The sequence below is a fragment of the Paralichthys olivaceus genome, chromosome 4, assembly GCF_024713975.1.
Source record: "Paralichthys olivaceus isolate ysfri-2021 chromosome 4, ASM2471397v2, whole genome shotgun sequence".
NCBI lineage: Eukaryota > Metazoa > Chordata > Actinopteri > Pleuronectiformes > Paralichthyidae > Paralichthys > Paralichthys olivaceus.
Genome location: NC_091096.1, coordinates 16,305,468 through 16,331,879, shown reverse-complemented (window position 1 = coordinate 16,331,879; position 26,412 = coordinate 16,305,468). Strand labels below are relative to the sequence as shown.

The 26,412-nt window shown below is 42.2% G+C and overlaps 2 protein-coding genes across 5 annotated transcripts in view; one reads left to right on the top strand and one right to left on the bottom strand.

Annotated features, from left to right (window-relative positions):
* The window catches only part of slf1 (SMC5-SMC6 complex localization factor 1), a 30,440-nt gene extending 8,367 nt beyond the window's left edge, over nt 1-22,073 (bottom strand). For 2 of the 3 annotated variants that reach the window (XM_020093582.2, XM_020093583.2), the window contains exons 1-17: nt 21,839-22,073; nt 21,338-21,449; nt 20,587-20,665; nt 20,210-20,435; nt 19,941-20,088; nt 18,837-18,965; nt 18,533-18,598; nt 17,871-18,017; nt 17,192-17,361; nt 16,943-17,077; nt 16,646-16,796; nt 16,290-16,458; nt 15,984-16,129; nt 15,436-15,545; nt 11,856-11,935; nt 6,116-6,208; nt 4,837-5,019 (exon numbers count right to left, since the gene is read on the bottom strand). In XM_020093582.2, the coding sequence (XP_019949141.2) occupies nt 4,837-5,019; nt 6,116-6,208; nt 11,856-11,935; nt 15,436-15,545; nt 15,984-16,129; nt 16,290-16,458; nt 16,646-16,796; nt 16,943-17,077; nt 17,192-17,361; nt 17,871-18,017; nt 18,533-18,598; nt 18,837-18,965; nt 19,941-20,088; nt 20,210-20,435; nt 20,587-20,665; nt 21,338-21,449; nt 21,839-22,002 (2,308 nt within the window). In that variant the 5' untranslated portion in view covers nt 22,003-22,073. Of the gene's footprint in view, nt 1-4,836; nt 5,020-6,115; nt 6,209-11,855; nt 11,936-15,435; nt 15,546-15,983; nt 16,130-16,289; nt 16,459-16,645; nt 16,797-16,942; nt 17,078-17,191; nt 17,362-17,870; nt 18,018-18,532; nt 18,599-18,836; nt 18,966-19,940; nt 20,089-20,209; nt 20,436-20,586; nt 20,666-21,337; nt 21,450-21,822 lie in introns of all 3 variants that reach the window. The other variant, XM_020093584.2, reaches the window with a different exon arrangement.
* A 263-nt stretch (nt 22,074-22,336) lies between these two features.
* Nucleotides 22,337-26,412, top strand: part of kiaa0825 (KIAA0825 ortholog) — a 118,001-nt gene continuing 113,925 nt past the window's right edge. For both annotated transcript variants that reach the window (XM_069523912.1, XM_020093598.2), the window contains exons 1-2: nt 22,337-22,733; nt 26,068-26,219. In XM_069523912.1, coding sequence (XP_069380013.1) covers nt 26,089-26,219 — 131 coding nt within the window. In that variant the 5' untranslated portion in view covers nt 22,337-22,733; nt 26,068-26,088. The remainder of the gene's footprint in view (nt 22,734-26,067; nt 26,220-26,412) is intronic.

Sequence of the window (26,412 nt, the reverse complement as noted above, 5' to 3'; positions counted from 1 at the left end):
CAGAGATAGACAAACAGACAGAGACAAACCATGACTGACTACAGTGGTCCGAGGGGATCGTGCGTTTCCTGTGCCACTGAGCAAATGACATCTTTCTGCTCCACAAACACTCGTTCACATTAAGATCTGCAGGGACCAGCCAATGCTGTGCAGTAAGCATGAGTGTGTCTGTCTGAGTTTCTTTTGTGTGCATACAAGAGATGCACAAAACCCAAACAGAAATTCCAGAGGCAGTCATGTAGAGGTTGCTACATGTATGTGTCTCTTGCCTTCTTGAAATCGATTCAAACCAAAAAAAAACTCACTCTTGTTCACAAGCAAACAGCATTTTAAGAGTATTTGGAAATACCCACTGTTTGTTTGCTTAATGAGCATGTGCCAGAAACAACAATGGCGACTTAATGACCAGTTTCTCTACGTTTGGTTAGCACAGCATTTTACTGGCATTGTCAGGCGTCTGCCCAAGATTACTTTGACCACAGTATTCTTCTCTGCTTCTTGACGGATCATTGATGTAGATTTTATCTCCACCTACTGGCCCAACATGCTTGTTTGAGCATTTATTGTTGTTTTTGTGTTCTTGTCCGGATGGAGATATTTTTAAAAACTGAGGAAAAAATACTCAGGTAGTGTGGACAAGACTTTAAACATATCTAAACTATATTCTTTCCTCTTCCAGCATCCAAATGAGTGTGTGTGAGTGTGTGTGTGTGTGTTTACAAGTCGAGGTGGACTAGATGTGCTTACTAACATGGTGGGCTGCATTGAGAGGACGCCATCAGCGATTACAGTCACAGGGCAGAGTGGTGACAGCTTAAAGGCTCTTTTCTTTACTTCTCCACCCCCTTTGCTCAATGACACGCCTCCTTTATGTGTGTGTATGTGTGTATGTGTGTGTGTGTGTGTGTGTGTGTGTGTGTGTGTGTGTGTGTGTGTGTGCGTGCATGTGCGTGTGTGTGCATGTCAGGTCTGAACTGCACAGCTAAAGGCCCTGGGTCATTTTCCATTCCAATCAGGCGGTACCGGCTGCCCTGGACACCCTGCAAAATGTAAACACTCCAACCAGCTGAGGAAGGGGCAAAGGGAGCATCAGATACTTAATTGCGAGCCAGCACACACTCATTACAGCGTTTGAGATTCAGGGGAATATTTGTGCATGCATGCGCATACACCAAAAATATATATAGCCAAGGACACTTCCATACTGTGTAAAAACAAGCCAATCACTCTCACACACACACACACACGCACACGCACACTTACATACAGGGTCATGTGGGGTGGCCTTGGGCAATTGGAGGAGGAGGAGGGGAGGAGAGCAGAGTCAGCCTTGCCCTCAGCCATGGCATCCTTTCCTTGCCAGCTCTATAAGCCTGGAGGGACTGAGGTAGAGGGGGTAGGAGGTGGGATCCATCCACCCAACCCCCCCACAATTCACCCCTAAAAATGCACACACACATACACACACAGAGCACAAGGCTCCATGCAGACAGGCTTTACAAAGGGGTGAGATCACTCCCAAATAAAGGCTTTGTTGGCGTGCCAGTGTCAGTGTTGCCCTCTCTGGCCTTGGCAGCGAGGTTCAGCCTGTCTGTTGGAAACAACAAGGACAACGGGGGAGAATGCCTAAATGAAAAAACTTAGTTTCAGGAGATGTAGCAGGCGCTCACAGAGTAATAAAATGTGGGAATATAATAATAAATAAAGGGAGAGGAATGGAAACACATCTGGCCCACTAGCCTGTTTTCCTATCAAGGGACGGTGCAGTGAATCTCCCCGGCCAAATTTTTTTTAAGTATCTGATGTATGGGTGATAGAAACGCTGCCACAAGCACAAAAGTCCTGTCTGAGTTTAGAGAGAAAAACTGGAATGAGCACCAACATAAAGAGAGTTGCTGTAACTATGTATGATGTTGCCCCCCAAAGCAAAAACTTTCCACATTTAACAACCTGAACTCGGAAAAAGAAAGAAAGAAAAAAAAATCCTACGCCTATTGATGGTGTCCATGGCAACCAGATGAAGATCATGGTAAAAGAGACCATGAGAGACAGTGTAGCCTGGAGTCAAGAGGACCACCTCCTCAACAACTCCCTGCTGTAGCCTTTGGACAACCCACCATCAAGGTGTGAGGAAATAGCAAACAGTCAGGACCAGAGCGAGCGGGAAAGAGAAGTATGATGTACACGCCTGCAGGTGGTTCAAATCCAGAGTGTTCTTATACTTATTGTTCTGCTCCGTCCCTGCAAAGAGACCAGCAGACTAGACACCAGGCCAGACGTCTACTGCACACACACACACACACACACACACACACACACACACACACACACACACACACACACACACACACACACACACACACACACACACACACACACACACACACACACACAAACACACTCGCTCTTCTAATTTTACTGATACAGATAGCTGCTTCTTCCTCTGACCTCTTTTAATTTGCTCTCCCTCCTGTTACTGAGGGAGAGGGGGAGGGAGGGAGGGAGAAAAAGAAGGCAGCGCTCTCTTGTTTCCTCTCCGGGACCAAACAATCCCAGTCTAATTTATTTTTTGAGGACAGAATATGTACATGTGTTAATGGGAAAGTCGAATCAAATTAACTATAATTAGGCAAACTGAGAAGTGAGCAGAGGCAGAGGTATGTTACATGGGAGATTTATTTGATGCTGGCAAACGACACCCCCTCCCCAAAAACGCGCGCACACACACACACATTTCCACTGCCACCTGCTTCCATACACCTAACTACGTCTCCTGAGCACCGACACCCGTCACGCTCACTTCAACCCTCCTGAGCTCAGACTGCATGTGGCACGCAGACACAGAACTAGTTGTTGTGACACGTTTCCAGAAAAACTGCATGTGAATAACGCAGGCGGCGACTCCTGACTCTTGTCAAAGAGACATTAACAGACGTCTTATGAGGTGATGCTGTAATCTGTTTGGACACACACCGCAGTACAGGACTGCATGAGGATTAAGAGGACAAGCAGTGGGGGCAGAGGTAAAGATTGTAGAGATGATCGAGAATTTAAAAAAATTGCTATGGCCTCTGGGGCCCAGTAACAATTCTGTTTGTCTTGGGGCACACTGCACAGTATGTGTGCAGCCCATAATCTTTATGGACTGTAGGTAAGAACAGATGTATCACCTCATCTAAACATTATTATCAAATGATTCAAACTATTTGAGCAATAAAAATAGCCTCAGATAAAATATAAAAATTATACACAGTGTTAACACCAATGGACAAGAGGGAAGAGGAATCCAAACTTTTAGTGTCAAAGATTTTAATTACGTCATATCCACTTTACCCATGGTTCTGCCTGTCTCTGCTATAACTTCTGAGGCAAAAGTAAGATGTGTGACAAAGGAGAAAAATGCTTAACTTGTCAGCTGTGTTTTCCTTCCACTGTTTGTATTTGTCACTCGTGATTGATTTCGATAATTCATTGCCGTATGCAGCATGTTCTGTTGTCGACACTCTCCCAGTATAGTGCAAACATACAGGGGAACCGAGAGATCTAATGAGATTATGGGACAAGAAGTGTTGGTGAAGACAAATTCCATGAACCCCCGCTGCTTCACAACGTCATCAAACTAGGTCGTTTGTTGGTTTGATTGAGAAATCCTATTTACATATTGTACATTAAGACCCTATATTTCTCATACAAGCATTAATTGTCAATTGACAGTACAAAAGAGAATACAACTGCTTTTACAGGCTGAACCTATGTGACAAACGTGGTGGAGTGTCCCTTTAAAAAGCCCAACCATCAACAGGTCCCTCGCTCTACCAGGGGGGTAGTTAAGATAAAACCAGCCTCGCTAATAAGGTCGAAAAACAGCATTCAATCTGTCAGTAAGCTCCGCTACATTTGTCGGCAGCATTAAATTGAAAGCGTGTCTTGGCTACAGCGGCAGTGACACACAGCCCACCGCCGCAGTAAATCATTAGCCAAATGGCTAATTCTACAGATTAGCTCTCTTGGCAGCCAACTGGCCAGACAAGTTAAAGGTGTTTTATTTTAACATTATATGATTCCATCAATGTGATGGAGACCATTTGGTTTAATGAATCGTTTCAAGGAAGATGGATTACACGAGGACATATAAAAACAGTTGTGTGTATCCCATCCAATTAGGAAATATAAACATGTGACATACAGTTAGAGTAGCAATTTTTAATTGAACCTGCCTGAGTAATGGTACTGACAGAATGAGGCATAGACCAATATCAGTGTCACTGTTTCAGCTGTTACAAAAATGGATGGATGAATTAGCAAAATCACTCTCATAATCCCAGGTTAGTTACCTCCGGCAAAGAGATTTTATTTTCACCCGCTCGTTTGTTTGCAAGTAAGATTACGCAAAAACTAATAAACAGATTTCCATGAAACTTTTCGGAATCATGTGGATGAACCCATTAATGTTTAGTGCAGATATGGATCAGGGGACGGATCCAGGAATCTTTTTTCCCTTTCTTTAACATTGTTACTCCCATCTTATTGATCAGTTGTTTTCACCAATTTTCTAAGGGAGTAACTTGTGGATCTTGATCAGGTCATTTAAGGGAACTGATGTCTATGAGTGTGCGCTATTTGATGCAGCTTGATTGAATTTAAGGAGACTGTTGGGCCTTGGTAGGGGCTGAGTGTCGTTCTAGTTTATGAATGTAATATGTGCAGTCAGCTTATGAGTATCAAGGATTTCTGAGTTTGACACTCACTAAAGTGCTGATGTGAGTTAAGTGATTTGTATGATTTCGTAAACTTGCAATCAGTGAGTCTCTGAGTGTGTCGGTGCAGTTTACCCACCTGCGTGCTCCAGTAGCATCTTGGCGATGTCCATGTGTCCATTGAGCAAAGCATCATGAAGTGGACTTATTCCAGCCACCTGGTTATCAAACACTGGTGCGGGGCGGTGACGCAGCAAAGCTTCCACACATGCAGCGCTGCCATGATTACACGCTTCATGCAACGGCGTCCATCCTGCATGGTCTACACACACACACACACACACACACACACACACACACACACACACACACACACACACACACACACACACACACACACACACACACACACACAGATTACTCAATAGGAAAGGTATTTGATCCAGAGAAATTCTTCTATTTTCTTTTGCAGCTAAGTTGATGGTTAGCTATGAAAGCGAACCCGGTTAACAAGTAAGCTAGCAAGGGGCTAGATTGTGAAACTTTTGTTGAAAACTTTAGATTAAATTGAAGAGAGACCTCACAAAGTGATTAATGTGAACAGTTAAAGCGGCAAAGGCCATATACACAATCCTATACTTTGCATATGAGTCATTACAATTTTAAGCAATTAAAATCAAAAAATCAAGTACTATTCCATCTTTTTGAGGACATTACTGTGCCTGTGCTAAAGACTGTTAACGTATATTGATAAAATCTGAATTTCAATGCAACGTTTATAGAGTTCAGTCCATCTTTTCACGTTTTACATCTTTCACTGCAACATTTAAGTAATCATGGATAGACTCCTGAGGAATACAAAACAGGACGTCCTTATGTAGATCTGTTATATGTGACGTGAAATAACTCCAACCAAATATGTTCTGCCTCGTTTAACAAGGGCCTCATTTTAACAACTGCGGGGTGATAGAGGTAATTGATTCGATTTTGGCCATCACCTCTTGCGTCCCCTGCTAAGATGTAAGTTAATTTTGGCTGCTACTTAAGGTTGATTACAAAATTGGGGAAACCTTTAAAACAGCATAACATTTCCATAAAACGAGGAAAAGTCATTATATTTGACCTAGAAGGACAAAAGAAAATCACTTTGAAATATCAAAAGGCATTCAGTTCACTGAGCAAAGACAGCGTAAATCTATAAATCAGAGCCTCTAAACCCATCCTGCTCTTCCTGGACACACCCTTTACATTTTAGCGAAAGGTTAACCTCAATGATGACGCACACGCACTCCTATTTATTCTCTCCCCCCTTTTTTTTTCTCCAATGTTAATCGCTCTTCGAAACCCTAGAGCAAACAGTGGGAGTGAAGTGAGATGACAGCGAGACAGTTTTCAGAGAAAACGAAAAAAAGTCTTACCTTTAACGTTGACGTCCGTGCCAGGAAGCGCCAGGATTTGAAGCACGGTCTCCACTTGGTTCCTCTTGCAAGCTCGGTGGAGGAGGGTCTCTCCTTCGACCAGGACACAAACAACGGACAAACACACCCAGAAGAGAGGAGAGGCGGAAGAGAGAAGAGAGATCCGAAATTAGGGTGTGCCCGATGTCCTGCCCATTGTCCCCCTCCATATGGCGAGCACGCCAATAAAATTCTGAAGAAATTTCCCCAAACACCATCGAAAAAAGCCTGACCTAAAAAAGTACAAGCCGCCAATGAGGATGCGATTTAAGAGGACTGATGAGAAAAGGGGGGAGATCTTTCAAAGGGAAAAAAAAATGGGAGGGAAAAAATTATAGATGGAGAGTTGGGGCTAATTCGTTTCGCTCTTTACTTCTTTTTACAGACACAGAGATTTTCCACTTACACCCTGAGCCCAACAAAGTTAATATCGGGGCAGTCGGCGAGTGAATGAGTGTGGCGGTGAGAAAGCGGTCTCGCTTCCTGTCCGCTCGTCCCTATATTGTTACTTGAGAGGAAGTTATGGTAGACAGCCCACGCACAAAGCCTCGAAAAGGATTCTTCACAGATCCTGGGTTCAAAAGCTCTGCTGGGCATTGCCAGTGTCCCCACATGATATTTAATCAGCAAACTAGCAGTGGACACGCAAAGGGAAAAATAATCTCTAGGATTTCATTTACATTTGTAAACACACTTTTCAACCCCTCTTCCTTTTTTCCTCATCTTTACCTTTACCTTGCTTTTTTCTCTGATACGATATTAAATCAGGAATATATTAGTGGACCAGAGCCCCCTCTTTTCATGTATGGCTGAACTTCAGAGAGAAGTTAAAGGCCAAGCATGAGTGGCTCTGTGCTTGCCAGTATAATACAGGACTGCAAAGCCTGTAATAAATGCTTTACTAGCTCTCCCCAGGATGCCACGCCTGTACAGGGGCTCCACTCCAGCGCAACAGAGCACAGACTGGGGCAAAAAAAAAAAGGTGGGGGAGGCAGAGGAGAGGAAGGGGAGAGCAAGAAGGAAGAAGCAGTGGAGGAGAGAGTGAAAGGGTTTCCTGCATTTCAAAGCAGATAGGGGGAAATATTGAAAAAAGCTGGATCCTATTCATTCTGAAGAATTCCTTTCTTCCTGGAGGTGTCTTTGAGGATGCAGAAGATGTATTAAATGCCATCCGCCGGTAGTAAAGAGGTTGAACAGTTGAAGGAGAAGAATAAAAAAACGTGAAAGTAGAAGGACTGTGTATCGAAATAGAGGATAATTTATTTTCTCCCTAGAAATTCAATGCAAAACCTAACAAACAGATGTTGGACATTTTAAAGAGCACATTTTCAGTGCTGGTTATTTCCAATTCAGAACAAACATCATTTAAATGCATTTAATATATTATCATATTTCTCAGCACATTTCTAATATTTTCATTGCAGCTGTAACCTCTACAGAATAAAACCTCTACGAACACTAGGTTGGCATAGTCCTGACCTAAAACACTGCTCTACACCAACCTATAAAACAGAGCTGAGTATTTTAGTTGTCATCTAAAAGGCTGTTGGATATCTAAAAAGGGAAATAGTCTAAAACAGTTCAAAAGTCAATGTCAACTGAGAAAATAGAAATGACAAAATATACAATGACATTCCATCTAAGAAATCTAAGTTATATATATTTGATTGTATTTGCATTATTTTCATTTATAGTCAATTATAATAAAGTTCATGGCATTTATAGGGTAAATCAAAGGAATCATTGCCAAATGATCAAATGCTGTGAGAACATAAACAGGCTGATGATGCATGTATTTGATTGCAACTTACTTTGAGAACTTTGTTTGGTGGTCTATGTGTCAACTCCATAAAAGATACTCGTTCACTCACTATAGTAAACAGTATAGTGAGTGAAACATATTCTGTCCTAATTGTTTAGTGATAGTTCTGAAAATGTGTTGCAGTGAAAAAATCAAGATGAACTCAGATATAACAGTGTAACATCAGAAAACAGACACTGGTGGTTGTGCAGCATCAGCACCAGTAACAATAATGAGGCCAATCAATGAAACAAACCAACATGTCCAATCTAAAAACCATAAACAGCCAAACAGAGGGTGGAGTGCAGACAGAACTGCAGTCCCTAATGAGTAAGTTGCACCGTGTGGCACGACAGTGTTCTACATGCGCTGCTCTGCTATTACTGGGCTCTAAAATGCTGTGATTAAACACCCATTCCACTGCACCCCATGTGTACACATCCTCACAAATGCCAGCACCAATCCACGCACTGTTAAATCACTTTAATGGCTCCAATTTGGACACAACGCCTCTATTATAGGGGTAATTGCATGCTCAGCATTTACAAGCACGGAAAGGATAAATCCGCCTGTCCTTTTCTATAAATCCCCCTTTTCACACTTTAATAGAAAAGTTAAATGTATGTGTTGCTCTTTATATCCCTTAGTCTGCTTGCTAAATTTCTGCAAAGTGTAGCTTGGCCTGTCGATCCCTGGACCAGAAAGGCTCTAACAATGCTATTTGTCTGGAATGTGTTAGGAAGGTATTCTGCGGCAGTTATTGGATATATTTAAAACTTGGAAGACTACTGCTGTTCATGGCTCCGAATGAAATGGCAGCACGTTAATTCCCCCAATTCAAGATTACTGCAGCTTTCACTGCTCTTTGGAAGAATTAACTGGCCTTTAACATAAGTGACCGCCATTTAGAAATTCCACTGGTGAAGATTTTAATGCAGGATATTTAAATTTAATTGCTCAAAAAAAAAAAAAGAAAGAACATGCGGCAGCAACAAAGGCCCTCGATGCTCGTGTCTCTACCTGCAGGAAGATGAGACACAAAAACATCTGTCTCTTGAACATACAGTATGTAAGTAAATTCTAAACATAAAACCTTGATCTACTATGATTGTACCCATTTGTACACTTTTTTGGTAAAAGATGTCGACTTAATAAGCAAATGTCAATATATTTGATTTTTTTAATCTGATCATGTATTTCTTATCGATGGCACATAGCACAATAGTAATTGTTAAGAATCAATATTCAGGAGAAGAAATCTTTAATTCACTGGTTAGAAAAACTGATCATAAACTAGAGTTAAATTAAATGTACAGGACTGAGGCAGTATTTTCACTGGACCAACTCCAACACAGGCCAGCTGCACATCGTGCTGGTGACCACAACAGGAGTAGAGATGCTTTTCACTTCCAGAATGAATGAGCTGATTAGACATCCACTGAAATTGTGTGGGGCTAGCACTAAAAATAAAATAAAGTCACCAAACTCCATGATATTGATTTTGATTTTAAAAAAGGATATGCGTCCTCATAGCCTATTACGTGCAAAGCTTTTTAAAGCAAAGCTTTTAAATAAGTGAGGAAGATCATCAATCATGATTCTGTACAGCAGAGCAGTAATAAAATATTTGTCTTGAGGTGAGACTGTTCTGTCAACAACTGTTTTCAAGGACGAATAAATAAACCTTTCACTCTCAACTTTGAAGCCAACATAGATCAGAAAGTCTTAAAATTCTGTAGCAACCGGGCTTCTTCTGTTGAGGAAGACAAGTGATACCTTAGCTAGTAATGGACCTTGTGGTGAGATTCTTTTTAATACATATTAAATATTAGGTTTTAATAGTCTTTGTGTTATGGCTGTAATTCTGACTGTGTAAAATATAGATAACTTCTCTCATCAATTAAAGGTAGGGTTGGTCATTTGTGGAAATCCTCTTCACGTCCAGATAGCCATGGATAAATAAAGAGTACGAAAATAAGATGGTTCTGTGGCTCTTGCTGGACTGTAATAAAAACGACCAATTGGTTGGCCTATCTCCCTGTCCCTTTCACCTGCCTGCGCTCTCACTGCACTTGAGTAGAGTCTTCACAAGCCGCTGAAGCAGAGATGGTCGCAGGACGTTTGCAAGCGAGTAACGACAGTGCACGTTCATGTATTTTGGGGCTATAGCTTTGACGAGAGGGCCAATGGGAGGGGGTGGGATGTATTGGTTGCAAGTGTAGCCTTCTCTTGCTCTTTACCAGGCTTACCAAGCCTAGCCTTCAAGGATTCAAGAGGCTCTAAGGGCAGAAAACAATATTATTCATTATATTTTCATTGGAGTAAAAAAAATAGTTTTTCCACTACCTAAGCATAAGCCCTTTATATCTACATCCAGAGTGGGTTCGAGTTTGCCATGTTGGAACTCTATGTTTCTGGCTCTAGAGAGACACTTTTTCTCTTTTTTGTTTCCTGAAAGCCACTGTAGCTTCTTCTGTGGTGAAAGCGGAGAAGCAAAGGGTATTCCGTTGGTTGCAAAATGCAACATTATCAGTAGATTCCACAAAATCCTCCACAATGACCCATTAAAGCAGCAACCTGTCTAATAGTTATTAGTTCTGTCTGCAGGAGAAAGTTGCTTTGTGTAGCTGAAGTTCCCAAGAACAATCAGTCTAATCTTAGATGAATTCTGCTGCATGAATGACAACAGGTTTACAGGTTGGTCTCAGGAATGACACGGAGCTCAAGGCAAACATATTTTAAGTCGTGAAAAACACACAGCGGTTCTTGTTTGACAATCTTCACACAGTGTAGTCAGGCTGATTTGAAATTGAAGTCTCTGCTGAGCTTCCAGAAGCAAATATGGGACTGAAAAAGAGAAGTTGATCCCAAATCCCTCAACCCTTCTCAGCTACTGTGACAGAGATACCGAGGTTGCAGGAGGCGAGACGGATGCTCCAAAGCAAAGAAGTGCAGCAAATAAGAAAGTGAGCTTACATATGTGGGGGAGAAAAAGCCTGCTCGAGAAAGAGAGGAAGGGAGAGAGGGAGGGAGAGAGAAGGGGATGAGAGGGCGAGAGGAGAGGATGCTGTGCCGATGGTTCATCAAAAATTAATGCCGACCGCATCGGTATAGAGATCACGTAGTGGAAAAACAACACATGCCAACAGCCTTGAGTCTCCTGCCTCAGCTCTCCCTCCCTCTCCTTTACCCTCCACCCCTCCTTCACACCAACCAGCACAGGGCCTTTCTGATCAGGTGGAGGGGGGAGATATGAGCTCTGACACCTTCGAGAGTTCACACAGAGTGCCATACCTCTAATTGCAGGAAGTTCCACTGCTGCAGTCGTCGTACATCTGCACTGATACCCTAATTGCTGCATTTAATATCCCTAAAATGGAGATCTGAGGCGTGTGTGTACTAATACGTGTCACTGTTTTTTGTGTGAGGAAAACCTATTATTTCTTCCTACCGGGCCATTGGTTTACTTATCTGTTACTTATTTAAAAAGGTAAATAGCAGAAATAAGGAGTAAAAAGAAGCTAAACAAAACAAAGAGTGCGATGTTGAATTTAAATGTGGGTAGAACCAAACGGAGGAGGAGGAGGAGGCACGATGCAAAAGGTGGCAATCCGCACTTTGCCCCTGAGTCGTACACGACAGGCCTACTTATGCAGAAAAGTTGCTCTTACAGCTGATGAGAGAGAAGCGTGATCTGATGCTAATCAATCACTCTCTCCATACGTTATGTGCTCTTCATTAAACTGAAAGTGATGACTGAGCTATCATGTCCTCTTTACTGATGACCTAGTGCAGTGCATCAGTCCGTTACAAGTCTGCTCCTTGCAAATGTGAAGCTATATTGTCAAACTGTGTGTGTGTGTGTGTGTGTGTGTGTGTGTGTGTGTGTGTGTGGCGAACCTGCTGCATTGACTCTGCTCAACCCTCGGGGGATGTTCTCTTTCTCCAGACTGGTCTCATTCACCAAAGAGCTCTGGGTTCTGTAGAGAAACAAAAGAAATGGTCAGGAGGGTTATGAAGAAGACACCACGTGACACATGCATGTGCTAAACCTAATTCAATTTGAGATTTCCTATGATTCACACGAACAAGTCCAATATTTTCGTGACTGACCATTGCCGCATGACAGCGAGGAGACCCAGTGGTACCGACTCGGGCATCACTGAACTGCAAGATGTGCCATTAGCAAATGAATCCCTTGTAGCGCCACATCATCTTATATGAAATCTGACAATATCCGTCAAGCCCCTACTGTGATGGCCACACAGACACGCACACACACAAAATCCTCCATAACCGTCTCCAAAGCACTTTTCCTCCCACTTAACGCCTCAAACACAGAGATGGAGAATTCAATGTGAGCAAGCACATTAGGAGGAATAACTAGTAAAAGAAAGTGAAGCCTCTTCAAAGTACAGGCGTGCTAATAGCTGTGGGCTGTCACTAGTCCTGTGAGTGGGTACGGGAGATCTGCCTGCATGAAGCCTGACAGGTGTCTTGTGTGTATACGTCCGTGTGCGTGTGCGCGTGCGCCGCATTGAAGCGCAGTGCCATCCGTATTACAGGGAAGAGGCTTGTTCCCTGGTAATTGGCTTGTTCAGAAGCCAGGAAGGAGCTCCCAGCAGTGAGGAGGAAACACACGTCCTGTCACGCATTGCTTGTTATTAGCGGCGACAAGGCTGAGAAGAGATGAGACAAGCTCTGTGTGTATGAATGTGTGTGTGTGTGTGAGAGAGAGAAAGAGAGACAGAGAGAGAGTCCATAAGAGTGTCTAGGAAGAGGGTGCGCCACTTCTCATTTTAAATCATTCCACCGGAGTGTCCCCCGTCCATATAGGCTGGCAGCAGTGGAAGATGGTACTTGGCTTCAGGAGACCAGCATGCTGTCAGTGGTCCAGCGATCAGTCCTGAGCCTGGGGCAGCTTCTGCCCTTGGAGGCCGAGTCTTAGTAAACTATATTATCTACATGAGTGACGAGGAAGTGTCTTTTACCCCAAGAAGAAGAATATATACATGCCACAAAATAAGGCCATAGCAAAAAGATCTGCCCTTTTTTTTTGTCTCCTTAGTTAAACATTTGCAAGGCTGATCTATTTACAGGCGTTTCTTGAATCCAGCTGACACTGACTATACACAGGTTTGGTCAGAGGCGATGGAGCCAAAGTAATGACACAGTTTAATGGTTTGAAAGGGTATCAGCAATTCACAGAGCCTGATGAAGCCAACAGGAGGAGAACCTCTGTTTAATTACAGCTCTCCTTCTGCAAAAAGCACTCACTGCCGCGCAGCCAGCCAGCAAGTCAAACGGCCATCTAAACAGTCGGTCAATCAGCCATCCTTTCAGCTCGGTGTGGCTTGGACGTGTGCCCTAATGCCAGGCTGTGTGGCGGTGCAGAAGAAGTGCTCTCTGCTCCATCTCTCAAGCTACAGCAGCGATCGAGTCACGGCAGAAACAGCCTAATGCGATCTAACAACCAGAAATGAAAGATAAAGGGGGTCATGTGGCTCCTCTCAACCTTTATGACCCTCTGTCTTAGAAATCCAATACCCGACATCTTGCCAGTGTTTTGTCTTATCTACCGTCTCTATTGACAGTTTGAAAAGACGGCTAAAACAAAACCAAAACATTGATACGTCTCAATTGAAACCACAATCCTATTAGTGTTACTTATGTTATATTTTAATCTCTTTCTTTTCATAGCGGCTCCAACATGTGGAGTTGTGTTGAAAACGTGGTTTGAGGAGTGTGTCAGGCTCGCAAATGCTTCAACGTGAGATGTGGTAATTGATTAAAAAAGTCAACATCACTGAAATTGTAATGTATCATAGATTCAAGCATGAAAACTGAGGAGAGAAGATTTTACTTTTTGTTTATGTTCTCAATCTATCACAGGCTTTGTCATTCTGATTTCGTTCTTTCTTTTGGGGTCAAATGATTCTACATGCCCTTTGGCGTTTCTTTATCTCACCCACACAGATTGCATTCCTTCTTTGATTCACTTCTTAATCTTGCCTCTACGTCAAAATACACTAAATCCCTGAAACTGTGGGGTAAAGCAAAAAGTCGAAGGATAGCAGTGGTTGAGGGAAGAGGAAAAGGGGATCTGGTCAGTGTGTGAGCCAGTAGCCTTCACATGAACTTGCTCCCCGGTGACTCCTGCCCTTCTCCAGGCCAACTACCTGCTGGTGGAGGAGCAGATGTCTGACATAGGGTGTGTGTGTGTGTGTGTGTGAGATTGCATTCAGAGAGGGATTTAGTATGCAAGAGGGAAGATCAAGAGAGGCGAAAAACGGGGGTGAAGGCTGAGCGCTTGTGGTTGTAGACAAAGGCCTGATGGGATATCCTACTCTGGATATCTGTCGGCTTCCTGTCCAAATCAGACTCAGCAGTGTGTGTGTGTGAGGAGGGGTCTAACCTCCCTTTGCACCCCTTCTGTCAGCTAGCACACACTGATAGGATCAGACCTGGGCATGACCCATCACATGCCAACTCCTCACACTCTGTGTGACCTCCAATTGCCTCTCTTCAGCTTTCCCTTGGTTCCCCCATTCATGCATCTCTGCCCACCGCCCCTTCCCGCACACACACTCCTCCTCTCTCCAGGTGTTCCTTTGTTCCTTTTCACTCACGTTCCTCATCAAATGTGTACATTTCCGCTCACTTCTACATGTCTTGCCTTAAATCTAGTGTCGGTGTTCACTGCTTGTTGAAAAGTTCTGCTATTTTAGACACTCAAACCAAAAAAGTTGGATAGAATGATACAACACATGCGACAGAATGGCAGAAAAGTGGCAAGTGAAAAAAGTTACACGAGTTAGAACATGACAGAGATTTCAGACAAGGAAAGTTCTACGCTGGTCTTGAAACACAACCTAAAAAGATATTGTGATACCAGCATCAGAAATGCCTCAGATATTGCTGATTTTGTAAATTTCCCCGTTGTGGGATGAATAAAGTATATCTAATCTAAATGCCAGGATGGACATGGGTGAATATGCAAATATATGTAATATAAGCATGTACAAAAAGATTGTTGTTTATTCCCGGATTTATTTATTTATTTAATTTACTTTTTCAGTTACCGTTAAACTACATAATAAAAGAAGTTCTATGGCATTCATTCTCTTTATGCATTTGTTTTTCAAAGTGTTTAACCTGAGCCTGGATATTTTGTTAAAATGCACAGGTACAGCTGTGATGTACTTGGTATCGCTCGGTTGCAGAGTCCAGGTATCAGAGTCAGCATCAGGAAGGGAGAAATGGTATCAGAACATCTATATAAATTTACTTGAGGTTTGGAAGTTTAAATGCAAGAAACTGAAATGAAAAAGCTACTGAAGGGACTAAAATATCTAATATAACTTGTTCTGTTCTTCTTCAGATCTGCCTGTATGTCCTCACATGTTTCTACTAAGGGCTCTTGTGAAAAGGCACCAGGGAGACTGACAGAGGTATCGACAGACAGCTGCGTGTGACTGACCTGCAGTCAGTCTCCTGGCTGGTGCAGCTGTGGGAGGTGCGTCCAGTCCCGAGGCGAGCGCCGCTGGGGCTCCGAGCTAAAGTTCCCAGAGCAGACAGGTAGGACAGCACCTGTCAGAAGTCACACAGACACACAAGGTTAGACGGTGTCTTCACATTTCAAGTGAATTTGCATCTTTAGGGGACCGAGGAGGCACAAAGACACCAGTGGTGAGGGAGAAAGCCAGATGTTCTACTGCAACATAATATAATGGGTCAACCACATCAGCATTTTGTTCCCTATGTAGCAGTGAACTGTAACATAATCTATACAAGTTTTCACTCTGCCAAGTTAACTAATGCAGAACATCTGTGGTTTATGTCTTAACCATAACACAAATGCACAGAGGAAAAACGAAATAATTATAACTATTTTAATCAGTAATATATAGTATTTTTTTTAATTAAATTTCTAAACTGGCATAGTCTTAACCCAAGTTAAATTGTCATGTTCTTGTACTTGTTTTTGTTAATTAAATGAAGAAAAAACATGCATGCACACAAACACACCATTTTCTTAAGAGAGATAGGTTCATCTCTCACAGTGAATCCAGTTCTGCAACACAGATTCCTAAATATGGCATCAGCCATCACCAACTTAAGTCTGGTGGAGGAAACCCTAATGATGACCTCTGCAAGAACCTCTGGAGACACATCTACAAGAGGGAAAATAAACAAAACATATGATACTGTCAATAATTACTTGAAAAAAGAAAGCTTGGTCAGACAGATAATAAAGAATTGCAAGTGTTGCATGATTAAAAATTCAGGTTACAATGCTGAATTGAAAACAGATATTCTTCTTTTATTCCATACCCTGGCTGATAAGGGCAAAGTGCTCTGCTAAGTCGTTCAGGCCCTTCTTCACCAGGTTCTGGTTCAGTTTGAAGTGCTGCAGACACCAGAACTCCACCAGCACAGACAGCAGGTCCAGCAGAGTGTCCGCCAAATGCAACTTCTGCTTCTCATCCATCTTTCCGTAATCCTTCAATTAAGACAAACATCAGCATCTTCAGGTTCAACATCAAGTTGTTAAAGTCTCTCTTGATCACATCACTTCAGAAAAAACAGTCCCATTTTACAAATACAGATCTAAATAAACCTACTTCTGTTGTGGTTGTCTGCTGGCTAATTACTAGCGAATTGCAATGCACAAGTTCCAGAGCATTTACCTCAATGGCCGCCTGTACCAGGAGCTGAGTAAGTTGTTTCACAGCTTGAGATAGCAGTGTGGAGCGCTCCCACACGGTCCAGAAGGTTCCATATAGCAAAGATCCTGACGCTGACGCCGGAGGAACTGCTTCTCCCTGAGGCACAAAATCCCTGAGCCAGAGAAAGACAGTGTTGAATGAAGGAGGGACAGAGCATCTAATCCTAATATGATTCATTGAGGAATATATATTCATATCTGAGAGAGAAAAAGAGGACTGCTTATTGAACACTATCACTGTGTATGTGTAAGTTGGTACCCTGAGGTGACATAGTGGAGCTCCCCCTGGAAGAGCCTTAGGACAAACGCAACAAGGTCACTATAGAAACGTATCAGCGGCGGCGGGGCCGGAGCGGGTAGTGGGTGACAAGTGACATCACCGGAGAGGCAGTAACTGAAGGAAAACAAACATATAGACAAGCAGTAAATATATGATTAATGTATGAACGGGTATTTTACCTAATTTCCAAACAATTAAAAGTAAAAAATCATGTGACATTAGGATTACCTGATGGCCGTCTGCAGAAAAGGCCAAAGTCCCGTCTTGCACTGAGGACACTGCAGCACCCTTGTGAAATATTTCTTCACTGTGCTGGGACCCAGCCAGGGAGGGTTTGTAAAGAGCAGGTTATTCATGACCTGCAGGAAATTTCTCAGGAAAACAGACGTGGCGTCTCCCTGTGAAATAATGAAAACACAACTGAAGTGTGAGTGTTTTTGATATTTGAATATACAGAAAGAATATGTTATTACAATAGACCTGCGATGATTGTGGCAGAAAATTAAATGGCAACTAAAATGAATGAATTACACGAGCAAACATTGTTAGGTTCCTCCTTCTCAAATGGAAGGTTTTACTGCTTTCCTTTGATGATACAGTATTATGTGAGCTGCACACTGAGTTTTTGATGTTAGTCATACGATACAGGCTTTTAGATGACGCCAGTGAGGACTTTATATTTCATAGACAATTTAGGGATAAGTCAAAAAAGAAAAGGTTATATAAAGGGATAATTACAATAATTATTAGTTGCAGCCCTAAGTTGCACTTGAATCAATTGACACTGAAACAAAAGGGAGCTATCCAAAGTCTAAACAGTTATAGAACCGGTAATACAGCCTTATAACCGCCAGAGCTCAAGCAGCAGCCGATGGGAGTTCCTTCACTCTGGTAATTCTGGTCGTACCTGCTGTGCGTATTCTAAGAGGGAGGTCAGGTACGGCCCTGGTGGCAGCAGACCTGGTAACACAGCACTTCTGATCGAGTCCAAGGCTTCAGCGAAGAGGCCGCACTCTATCATACTACCAATGTTGCTGAAGTCTGTCTCTGTTGCCTGGAGGAATAAAAAAGAACAACGGTGAAACGTTGATGGGAAAAGGAGGAGAAACCGTGGCACTCAAGGAGACAGATGGCGGAAAGAGGAGAGGAAAAGCGAGGGCAGAGGGGTAATGGAAATAGGAAGTGAATGGGCATTGAAAGTTTCTAGGGGTCATTTCTGACTGTCACTTATTGGCAAATAGCATATGGACTCAGAAAGTACAGAATGGAAATACATGAGCACTTATAATAGCAGTCTGACGGAGATCCACTTGGGTACAGGTATGGACAGGATGGTGGAGAGTATTGTTAATAGGCCTGCCAATCAAAACTCTCAGATCAGCCGACAGTGGTAGTTAAATCGGTGACCTGCGTATGACGCTCACTTGCTCTACGTGTCACTTTCTATTGAAAAGTATGACATAAAGGAAATTGAATGACCTGATCTTCCTGATGAGATACATAGTTATTTTAGAGTTGTATAAAAGTGATCAGAGCTGGGGGAATAGAGGTGTGTGTATGAAGGTCTACCTGTGACAGTGAACGGTGAGGGTCGCGATAACCCAGAAATTCAAGGAGGCAAAGTCTCGGCTGGGCCTGTAGCAAAACACCATGTTAATAATGTCAAACACATACGAAGCAGCTAAAAAAGATCATTTGAGTGAGTTTATAGAAAACTACACTTTTCTGCAACATGCTTCCACACTAAAATGTGGCTCCAGCTGACCTTAACCCAACAGGCACTCTGCAACCCGACCCAAACCCGAGTTATCATTGATCATATTGTCCAAAGTTCGGGTCGGGTATCCACACTCTATTCCACACATGTACACACCTCCTTTTTGACGACATAGTCCCTGAGCTCCTTCTCCAGGTTTGACAAGTCAAGATCAAGAGAGCAGGTCTTCTTCTTCTTTGTTGGATGATGATCTGTTACGTTGAAATTCATATCCACACAATTGCTCTGCCAAAGAAAAACTGGAATATTATAGACTTTCAAACTAAAATTTCATGCCAGTTTGAAGTCATCCATTGGCGACGCTTTTTGTTAAGACTCGACTCAATAGAACTTTTCCTTCTATCCTGTGCGAAGTGTGATGGGACCCTGGCTCATCTTTTCTGCTCCTGCCCCAAGCTGTATTTGGGATACTGTATTTTTACAGCATCATAAATAGCACAGAGCTAAGCCCTGACAGTCTCTGTGTGATTTTGGGTTGCTCCAATTACTTTATGATGGTTCCTCCAGCATTACAACCACTCCTCATGTTTGCTATGATCATAGCTGAAAGGGTTATTCTGAGGGAGTAGAAATCTGTTTCCTCTCCTTGTTTTAGAAATTGCTTAAAGACATGGTTTTCTGTACTTGAAAAAATTATGTGTATAGTGTCAGGTTTCCCAAGACCTGGGGAACTTTTATTTGCAGGAAGAAGCATCAGTCTGGAAACCAATTGCTTTGCTTATAGTTCATTGTATGTTTCCTACTTGTATTGCATTGTACCTGACCTTCCAGGAGCCTCTAGGCTTCATCTTGGGCTTTCCTCGGCCTAACTAAGTCTTGGTCAGGGAATGTATTTCTGACCCTTAACCCACTTCTTGACCTTTGATGCATAGTATGAACTTTTCAGTGGACTGGTAGTTTGTTTGTATGGTTGGTTCTTGGATGTGATTTACTTTGTCTTGTTTATGTTTGTTTTAGTGTAAAAAGTAAAAATGTCATAAATAAAGTGTCTAAAAAATATTCAAGCCAATATTTTAGCTGGTGAAGGAATAAGAAGAAAACAATTAGAAGCAAAATAAAAGCCTTTAAGACTTGAGTACTGACTTGATTGATAACTGAAAACCACATACAATAAAATACTAAAAATTGAATCGTAAATTAATAGATGATATCATGATGAATCCTCATAACCAATCATTCACACGATTGAGTCCAACTTACCCCAAACAGATGCTGAACAATATGGCTCACAGGGTAACAAGGAGCGCTGTTTGAGATTTCTATAATGGGTTTAGCCATCACATGAGTGATGGAGGTAGGAGATGGAGGAGGGCTGTTAAAAACTTCTGCCTTGCCTGCTATTAGCAGTCTGTGAAAGAAAAAAGAATATATGATATTCCCACTATACAACTTTTATCCATAGATGGATTGGATGGATTTGTGTGTGTGTGTGTGTGTGTGCGTGTGTGTGTGTGTGTGTGACAGCTCACCGTTTGAACATGGCTCTGCGAGTGGGCTCCTGGACCATGAGGAGGACCCTCCACCCTTGAAAGGCCCCTGTTAGTCTCCCACTGGCCACCTTCTCCCTCCACTGCCTGACAGGGTAGAAGGCAGAGGAGGCCACTGTGGATATGGCCACCTCATAGAGTCCCTCCTCAAGCCAGGAACCATTCCTAACACTGTCCAGCACATAGTCTGGAGTCACAACCCACTTTCCTGGTGGAGGGGAGGGGGATAAAACAAAAATCAGTGAAAGAGAGAACAGTCGTGTAGAGTCACAGAGAAGCTTTGGAAGTAGCTCAGTTAGATGAATAGGAATCATTTTTGACCTTTGATACTTATAATTATAATAATTAACCTGACAGACCTGCAGCACAGGCCGCCAAAAACTTTTCACTGGACAACACCTGAGGGATGATGAGATGGGTGCTGGCATGTTGATAAACCTGGAAGACAATCATCACATTTGTTAATAGACATGTAACACACTATTATATGGAGTAGACAACCGGGTTGTTTATGGTATAAACAAATGTTAGTTGTATTTAAGGTCTGGGCAGTGAAGTTCAAATCAAAGTCATGTTCACTGTGATGGATAAAGATTCATGTCAATAAAAACTAATCATATGTGAGACATTTATACTTAAAACAACTTATTTTTGATTCAAATTAGCTTGGAATCAATAAGTTGGGTGACAGGATATTAAAATAACACAATGTGATCATTACAATAGAACAATACAGGACGGAACAATACAGGAAATGCAATTTGGGTGCAACATGGGGAAATTTAGATTATCTAGCCAAGGTTATATTAACCTCTTAAAGCTTGACACAATGATGGATTGTAGATCCTATGAGGGAAAAAGCTACCATTAATCAATTTATGCGAATAACTGATAGAGAACAACAATAAAAAAAAAAAAGTATAATAACACTGTTTTGATTCAGCTTTAACTTAACGTGATAACATTTACTAATTGGTTTGCCTGTTTTTCTTTATTTTGGTTTCTAGGTTGCTTGTGAGTCTAGTAACTGATTCTGGGACAGCACTGTTCGTGTGAAGGGCCTCTCATGGGCATAAAAAAGAAAATGGATCCTTCGACGGATCTACTCACCGAGCCACCTATGTATTTCCCACCCAGCTGCTGGATCCCCTGGACCAAAACTCTCTTTTTATCCAGGGTCTTGATTCCAGAGATCTGGAAAACATGTGTGCTGCTCTCCATCCTGAAGACGAAGCAGAAGTGAACACAATCATTTTAACAAGATGTGTAAGCTAAGATGTGTGAGATAAGTAATGGGTTCAATTCATTGTTTGAATGCTGCAGTTCTTGTTTGACTGCATAACTTGGAATGCTTTTACAGACACTAAGAAAAACAGGAAGGGGACGTTGGAATTATCTGAAGTGCACATCATGACACATGTGTATGTTGTGTCATGGTTGTAGATTTCATTCACTAAATACATGTCAACAAAGTAGGCTGCAAAGTTGTGAGTGCAGCAATGAAAGATTTAAATAAATCCGCACCTCATACATGACTACATAATAAAACATACACGTCCTGATCGTTGTGATTTTCCAGTAGTTGTAAAACCCACCTGATTGATCATGTACCTTTCTGACAGCACGGATTTATACCTCTGCGTCCTCCCTCTTTCATAAAGGCGCCAAACCCCTGACACAGTCGTCCAGGAACACGAGCAGAGCTTAGACACACTTTGTGTTCGCTCCAGAACAACAGAAGGACAAACACGTGGATCTCCTCGGACTCTGCGCATCAGTTGTGTGAATACGAGTTAACCATCCTTACGTTGCTTCATCGCCCAACTTGCATTTGTTGACAGCAACACGGCACAGCTGACTGTTTCAGAGACAGGGGACAGACCAACACATGCTCACATTTTGTGTGAGGATTAATTACATCATAATGACACGATATCTCAATGAATATATGTGGATTTAATATATTATAATTAATAGTTTGTCTGTGTTCTCTGTTATACTATAGTTTATTTTATTTAGTTATTTAATCACAACGCGCTCTTTTCCTCCCCCGTTTTGTTTCATCAGTTGGTCTTTCCCATGAAGCGGAAGTTTTCGGTCTCTACTTCCGGGTCGTTGTCACGGACGCTTTCTGTGCCCGGAAACAACGGAAACAGCAGGTTATTGTACCGTTCGTTGCTGATTAACGGGAATATCCGATCAATCGGTGACATCGGTTTGATTCCGATCGAGTCTCTGCGTTTGAACCCCTTCGTTTGTTTCCTGAAACGGTTCAGCGCGTGGTCCGGTGGACGTTCAGTGACACAGACTGAGCCACTGTTCATCACAGTGATTTGTTTTGATTCTGTGGAGGTTTATTTGCTGTTTACAGCTTTGTTGTAGCCACAAATATCTGTCACAGGCAAATGTCAGCGATAAGTGACTGTAAATGACGCTGTTTATATTCCCTCCAACTGTAATGGATTAACGTCGAGACAAGAGACGAATGTAAAGGAGCCTGTAGAAGGTAAGATACACAAATCACAGTGGTGTTGTCTCTCAGTAACACAGACTCACTGCAGGTGTTTATGTTCTGCTACATTGAGCTGTGTGGCTGACATTTTGAATCACTAAATACTGATGACCATTACTACCTGAGTGTGATGTTAAAGCACCTGTATGTGTCTGGTTGTAAAGCAGATTATAGTCAGTTATTCTGCATTCATGTCAAAGGCCACTCTCTCTCTCTCTCTCTCTCTCTCTCACACACACACACACACACACACACGCATACACACACACACACACACACACACTGATGTATGGTTAACATGGTAATGTTACAATAAAAACTATGAGAGTAAAATATACTTGAATCAACAGCAACATAGAGCCTATATGGTTCATCTACAATAAGTAATACGGTATTTTGATGATCAGTTAATCATTAATTGGTTAACCCCTTTAAGTCTTTTAAGCTCTCAAATCTCTTTTTTATTCACTGTTAATAAAGTGTAGTGGTTAATTTGGGGTCTTAGAAATGGTAATGGTTTCTCTATGGACTGTGATTAGAGTTTGATTTGCCAGCACATCATATGATGTATAAGATCTTGATTTTCCTAGTTCGCAAAACACCACCATGAAAAGCAGGGGTAAAAGTCAACAGCTGGAAATGACAATTATAACATTTAAATAAAATGTAGTTTAAAATATGAGTTGGAATCTAATGAGAATAATGGTTATATTAAACCCTAGTGATTAAATGATTTGTTGATCATTTGTTAGCCATTTGACAAACTTCATCAACAATAAGTAATTCATTATCAAATTAGTCATTAATAGATTAATCATAAAAGTCACAAATGAAGGAAAACTATACAAATATATTTCTTAAACTTTTGCAAACTTCTCATATATGGTGATTGTCTTTCTTCCTCTCTGTCAAAGTGAGTATGTCTGTTGGAATTGGTACAATTCATTGTTATTTGATTTTGTGCACATGATTAAAATGATTGTAAAGGTACTTACAGCTCTGTTGAGAACTATGCTGATATTTACTTTGTTCCAGACACATTTTTAATGCACTTATTAAAAACAACCATGCAACCTCTACTGGAGTCATGACGGCTCCGATGCAAAAACCTGCGCAAGATGATCCTCAATATTGTCTAGGTGTATGTGTTTATGTTGCTGCAGTTGACTCATTGCTCAGGCTACTTTAATACTGTTGAATGATGATGATTATTCCACAATAACAGCAACGACAAGTAGTATCAGGATTAGGACATGTATTATTCATTCCCTCAGTGTAAGCTAATAACACAGACATTTGTTAGATGTTGCGCTGTGTTTTTCCAACAATTTTACACAACATATTTTCAAAGGATATTATGTCCACATATCTCCCTGAAGTAAAAGGAAAAAAAAGTGACCAATACATTTAATAACATCAGTGCCTCCTGCATTTAGGAGAAATTACACAATATCAAATTGGAGGATCATCACTATAAGCAGACAGAACTGTACAGAGCCACGTGACTGCACAGTAACAGTGAAGCCCTGCCCCCCACCCCCTTGGGTATACATGAGATAGTCCTAAGCAGGGCTGTGATTTTGGAATATGCACCTATTTAATTTATTAGGTTTCCTTTACAGCAGACTGTTAGGTATCCCCTTTAAAATAATGTTGACTTTAACTTGACATGCTCTAAGTGGCTTTAAAGCGGCGGCCTGGGGGACGTGCTGCTAAATATTTCAGGACAAACTCATTACTGTAAATAGGCCTGTGTGTTAGCGAAGCTTGGGCAGACAGGCAGCAGTGAGAGAGATAGGACGGTGTGTGTGTGTGTGTGTGTGTGTGTGTGTGTGTGTCTTTGCTTCTTCCAGTGCTCTAATAGCTGTGGAGTCGATGTCTCAGGCAGGAAGCGCCTGGCCCAGTTGTCCCTGTTGCAACACTGTGAAACACAGGGGCTCCTACAACATCTGCTTTGTAAAGAGCTAATGACAAGACAATGGAGACCGGCTGATTTAAAGTATAGTACTAATGAGGCCCTGTGTGTGCTGCCTGGAAGAAGCCTGACACAAACACACTTACATGTACACACTCATGCTTAAGATAACAGATGATGTGTTGGCGAAGCAGGAGGTAGACACCAAGCAGAAATCCACTGTGTCTGAGTGTGTACACTGGAGTATGATGCCGCGGACACTATTCAAAATTACACACACACACACACACACACACACACACACACACACACACACACTCACACACACACACAGGCTCAGCCCATATAATTACAATGTTGAGTTTCTAATCCATGGATTGAAAATCTTCTTCCCTCTCAGTAATGGCTGTGTATAGACCCCTTCCCCGACTGTGGCGCAGAGGGAGCGTGATGATGAGGGGAAACAGTATGAGAGAAGAAGAGTGGGGAAAAACAATAAAGGACAAGCTTAACTGGTGAGGCTGTCAGTGGAGGAAAATAATATTTGTCCAGCTGGACAGGCCTCCCTTTGTGCACGCTAAATGAATGTTGAGTTTCCTGTCTGCCCTGTCAGGGAGAGTGGCATAGACTGTACGCGGCGGCGTAGAAGCGGAGCGGAGTGCGGGGAGCTGTTTGGAGTTTGACAGGGATTATTAAAATCAGAGCAGATGACGAGGAAGGGCTGAGAGGCGGAGTGTTAGAAAGCCAAATTGACACAGACACTCTCCATTACCTTCCACTTGACTCGTGTTGATGACAGTGTTGATATGAGACCCAGCAACGCGGCACCGGCATGGGATTGGCTGTTAGCATGAGCGTTAAGCACCACAGGGTACAGGGGGCTGGCCCCCAGTTCTGAGAGATGCAGAGAGATGAGTTGTTTATTTAAAGCCTTGACTGAAGAGCATCTCACCTCATTGTTTATTTATTTGGTCTATTTTTTCCCCCGGTGTTAACTCACTGCAGTGTCAGTAGGTGGAAATGGTTAGAGGCTGAAGCAATGAATTTTGATCAGGGATCTCCTCCTTCAGCAAATGATTTTCAGAGGAAAAGAGAAGGAACTGGAAGAAACAGTTTTTTCTTGATGATAAGCTTCCCTTTGTTTCGGGCCTTTCGGGTGCAATTGATTTGTGCCTCCTAATAAGACGCCTGTTTGAGAATATTTCAAATTATTCTAGACCACATGACTGTGGGAGTGTAAATGTGTGTGTGGATAGTTTCTTGACAGACACCTATGATTACACAATAGATCATCTAGCCGACAACATCTTTTATTGAAGTGTTATCTTTTGCATTTTGTTTCATGAACGGGTATGCAACGTGTATGGTGTTGTTATTGTCCTAAACCCTCTATATCTCTCCTTCTCTCTCTAGTTCCTGCCCCTGCAGAGCAGTATGGAGTGGCCCGCTGACTTTCCTGACGACCACGCCTTTGTGGAGCTTCTGGTTCCAGGGGTTTCCAGTGACCTGGACTTTGATCAGTTCATAACAGACACAGAGGAGAAACTCAGTCTCAATGCCAGCAGGTGAGTCAGAGCAGTACAAGCATTGACTTAGTCTGCCATCTGTTTTTAATTTCCTACATTAAAATAGTTCTGGCACTTAGAGTTTTACCCATTTTCTTTGAATTTCATATCCCCACATGATGGTGCGTCCACAGTAATGTGGATGTCGTACCAGACCATTGTGGGGAAGAAGGAGCTGAGCCGCAAGGCAAAG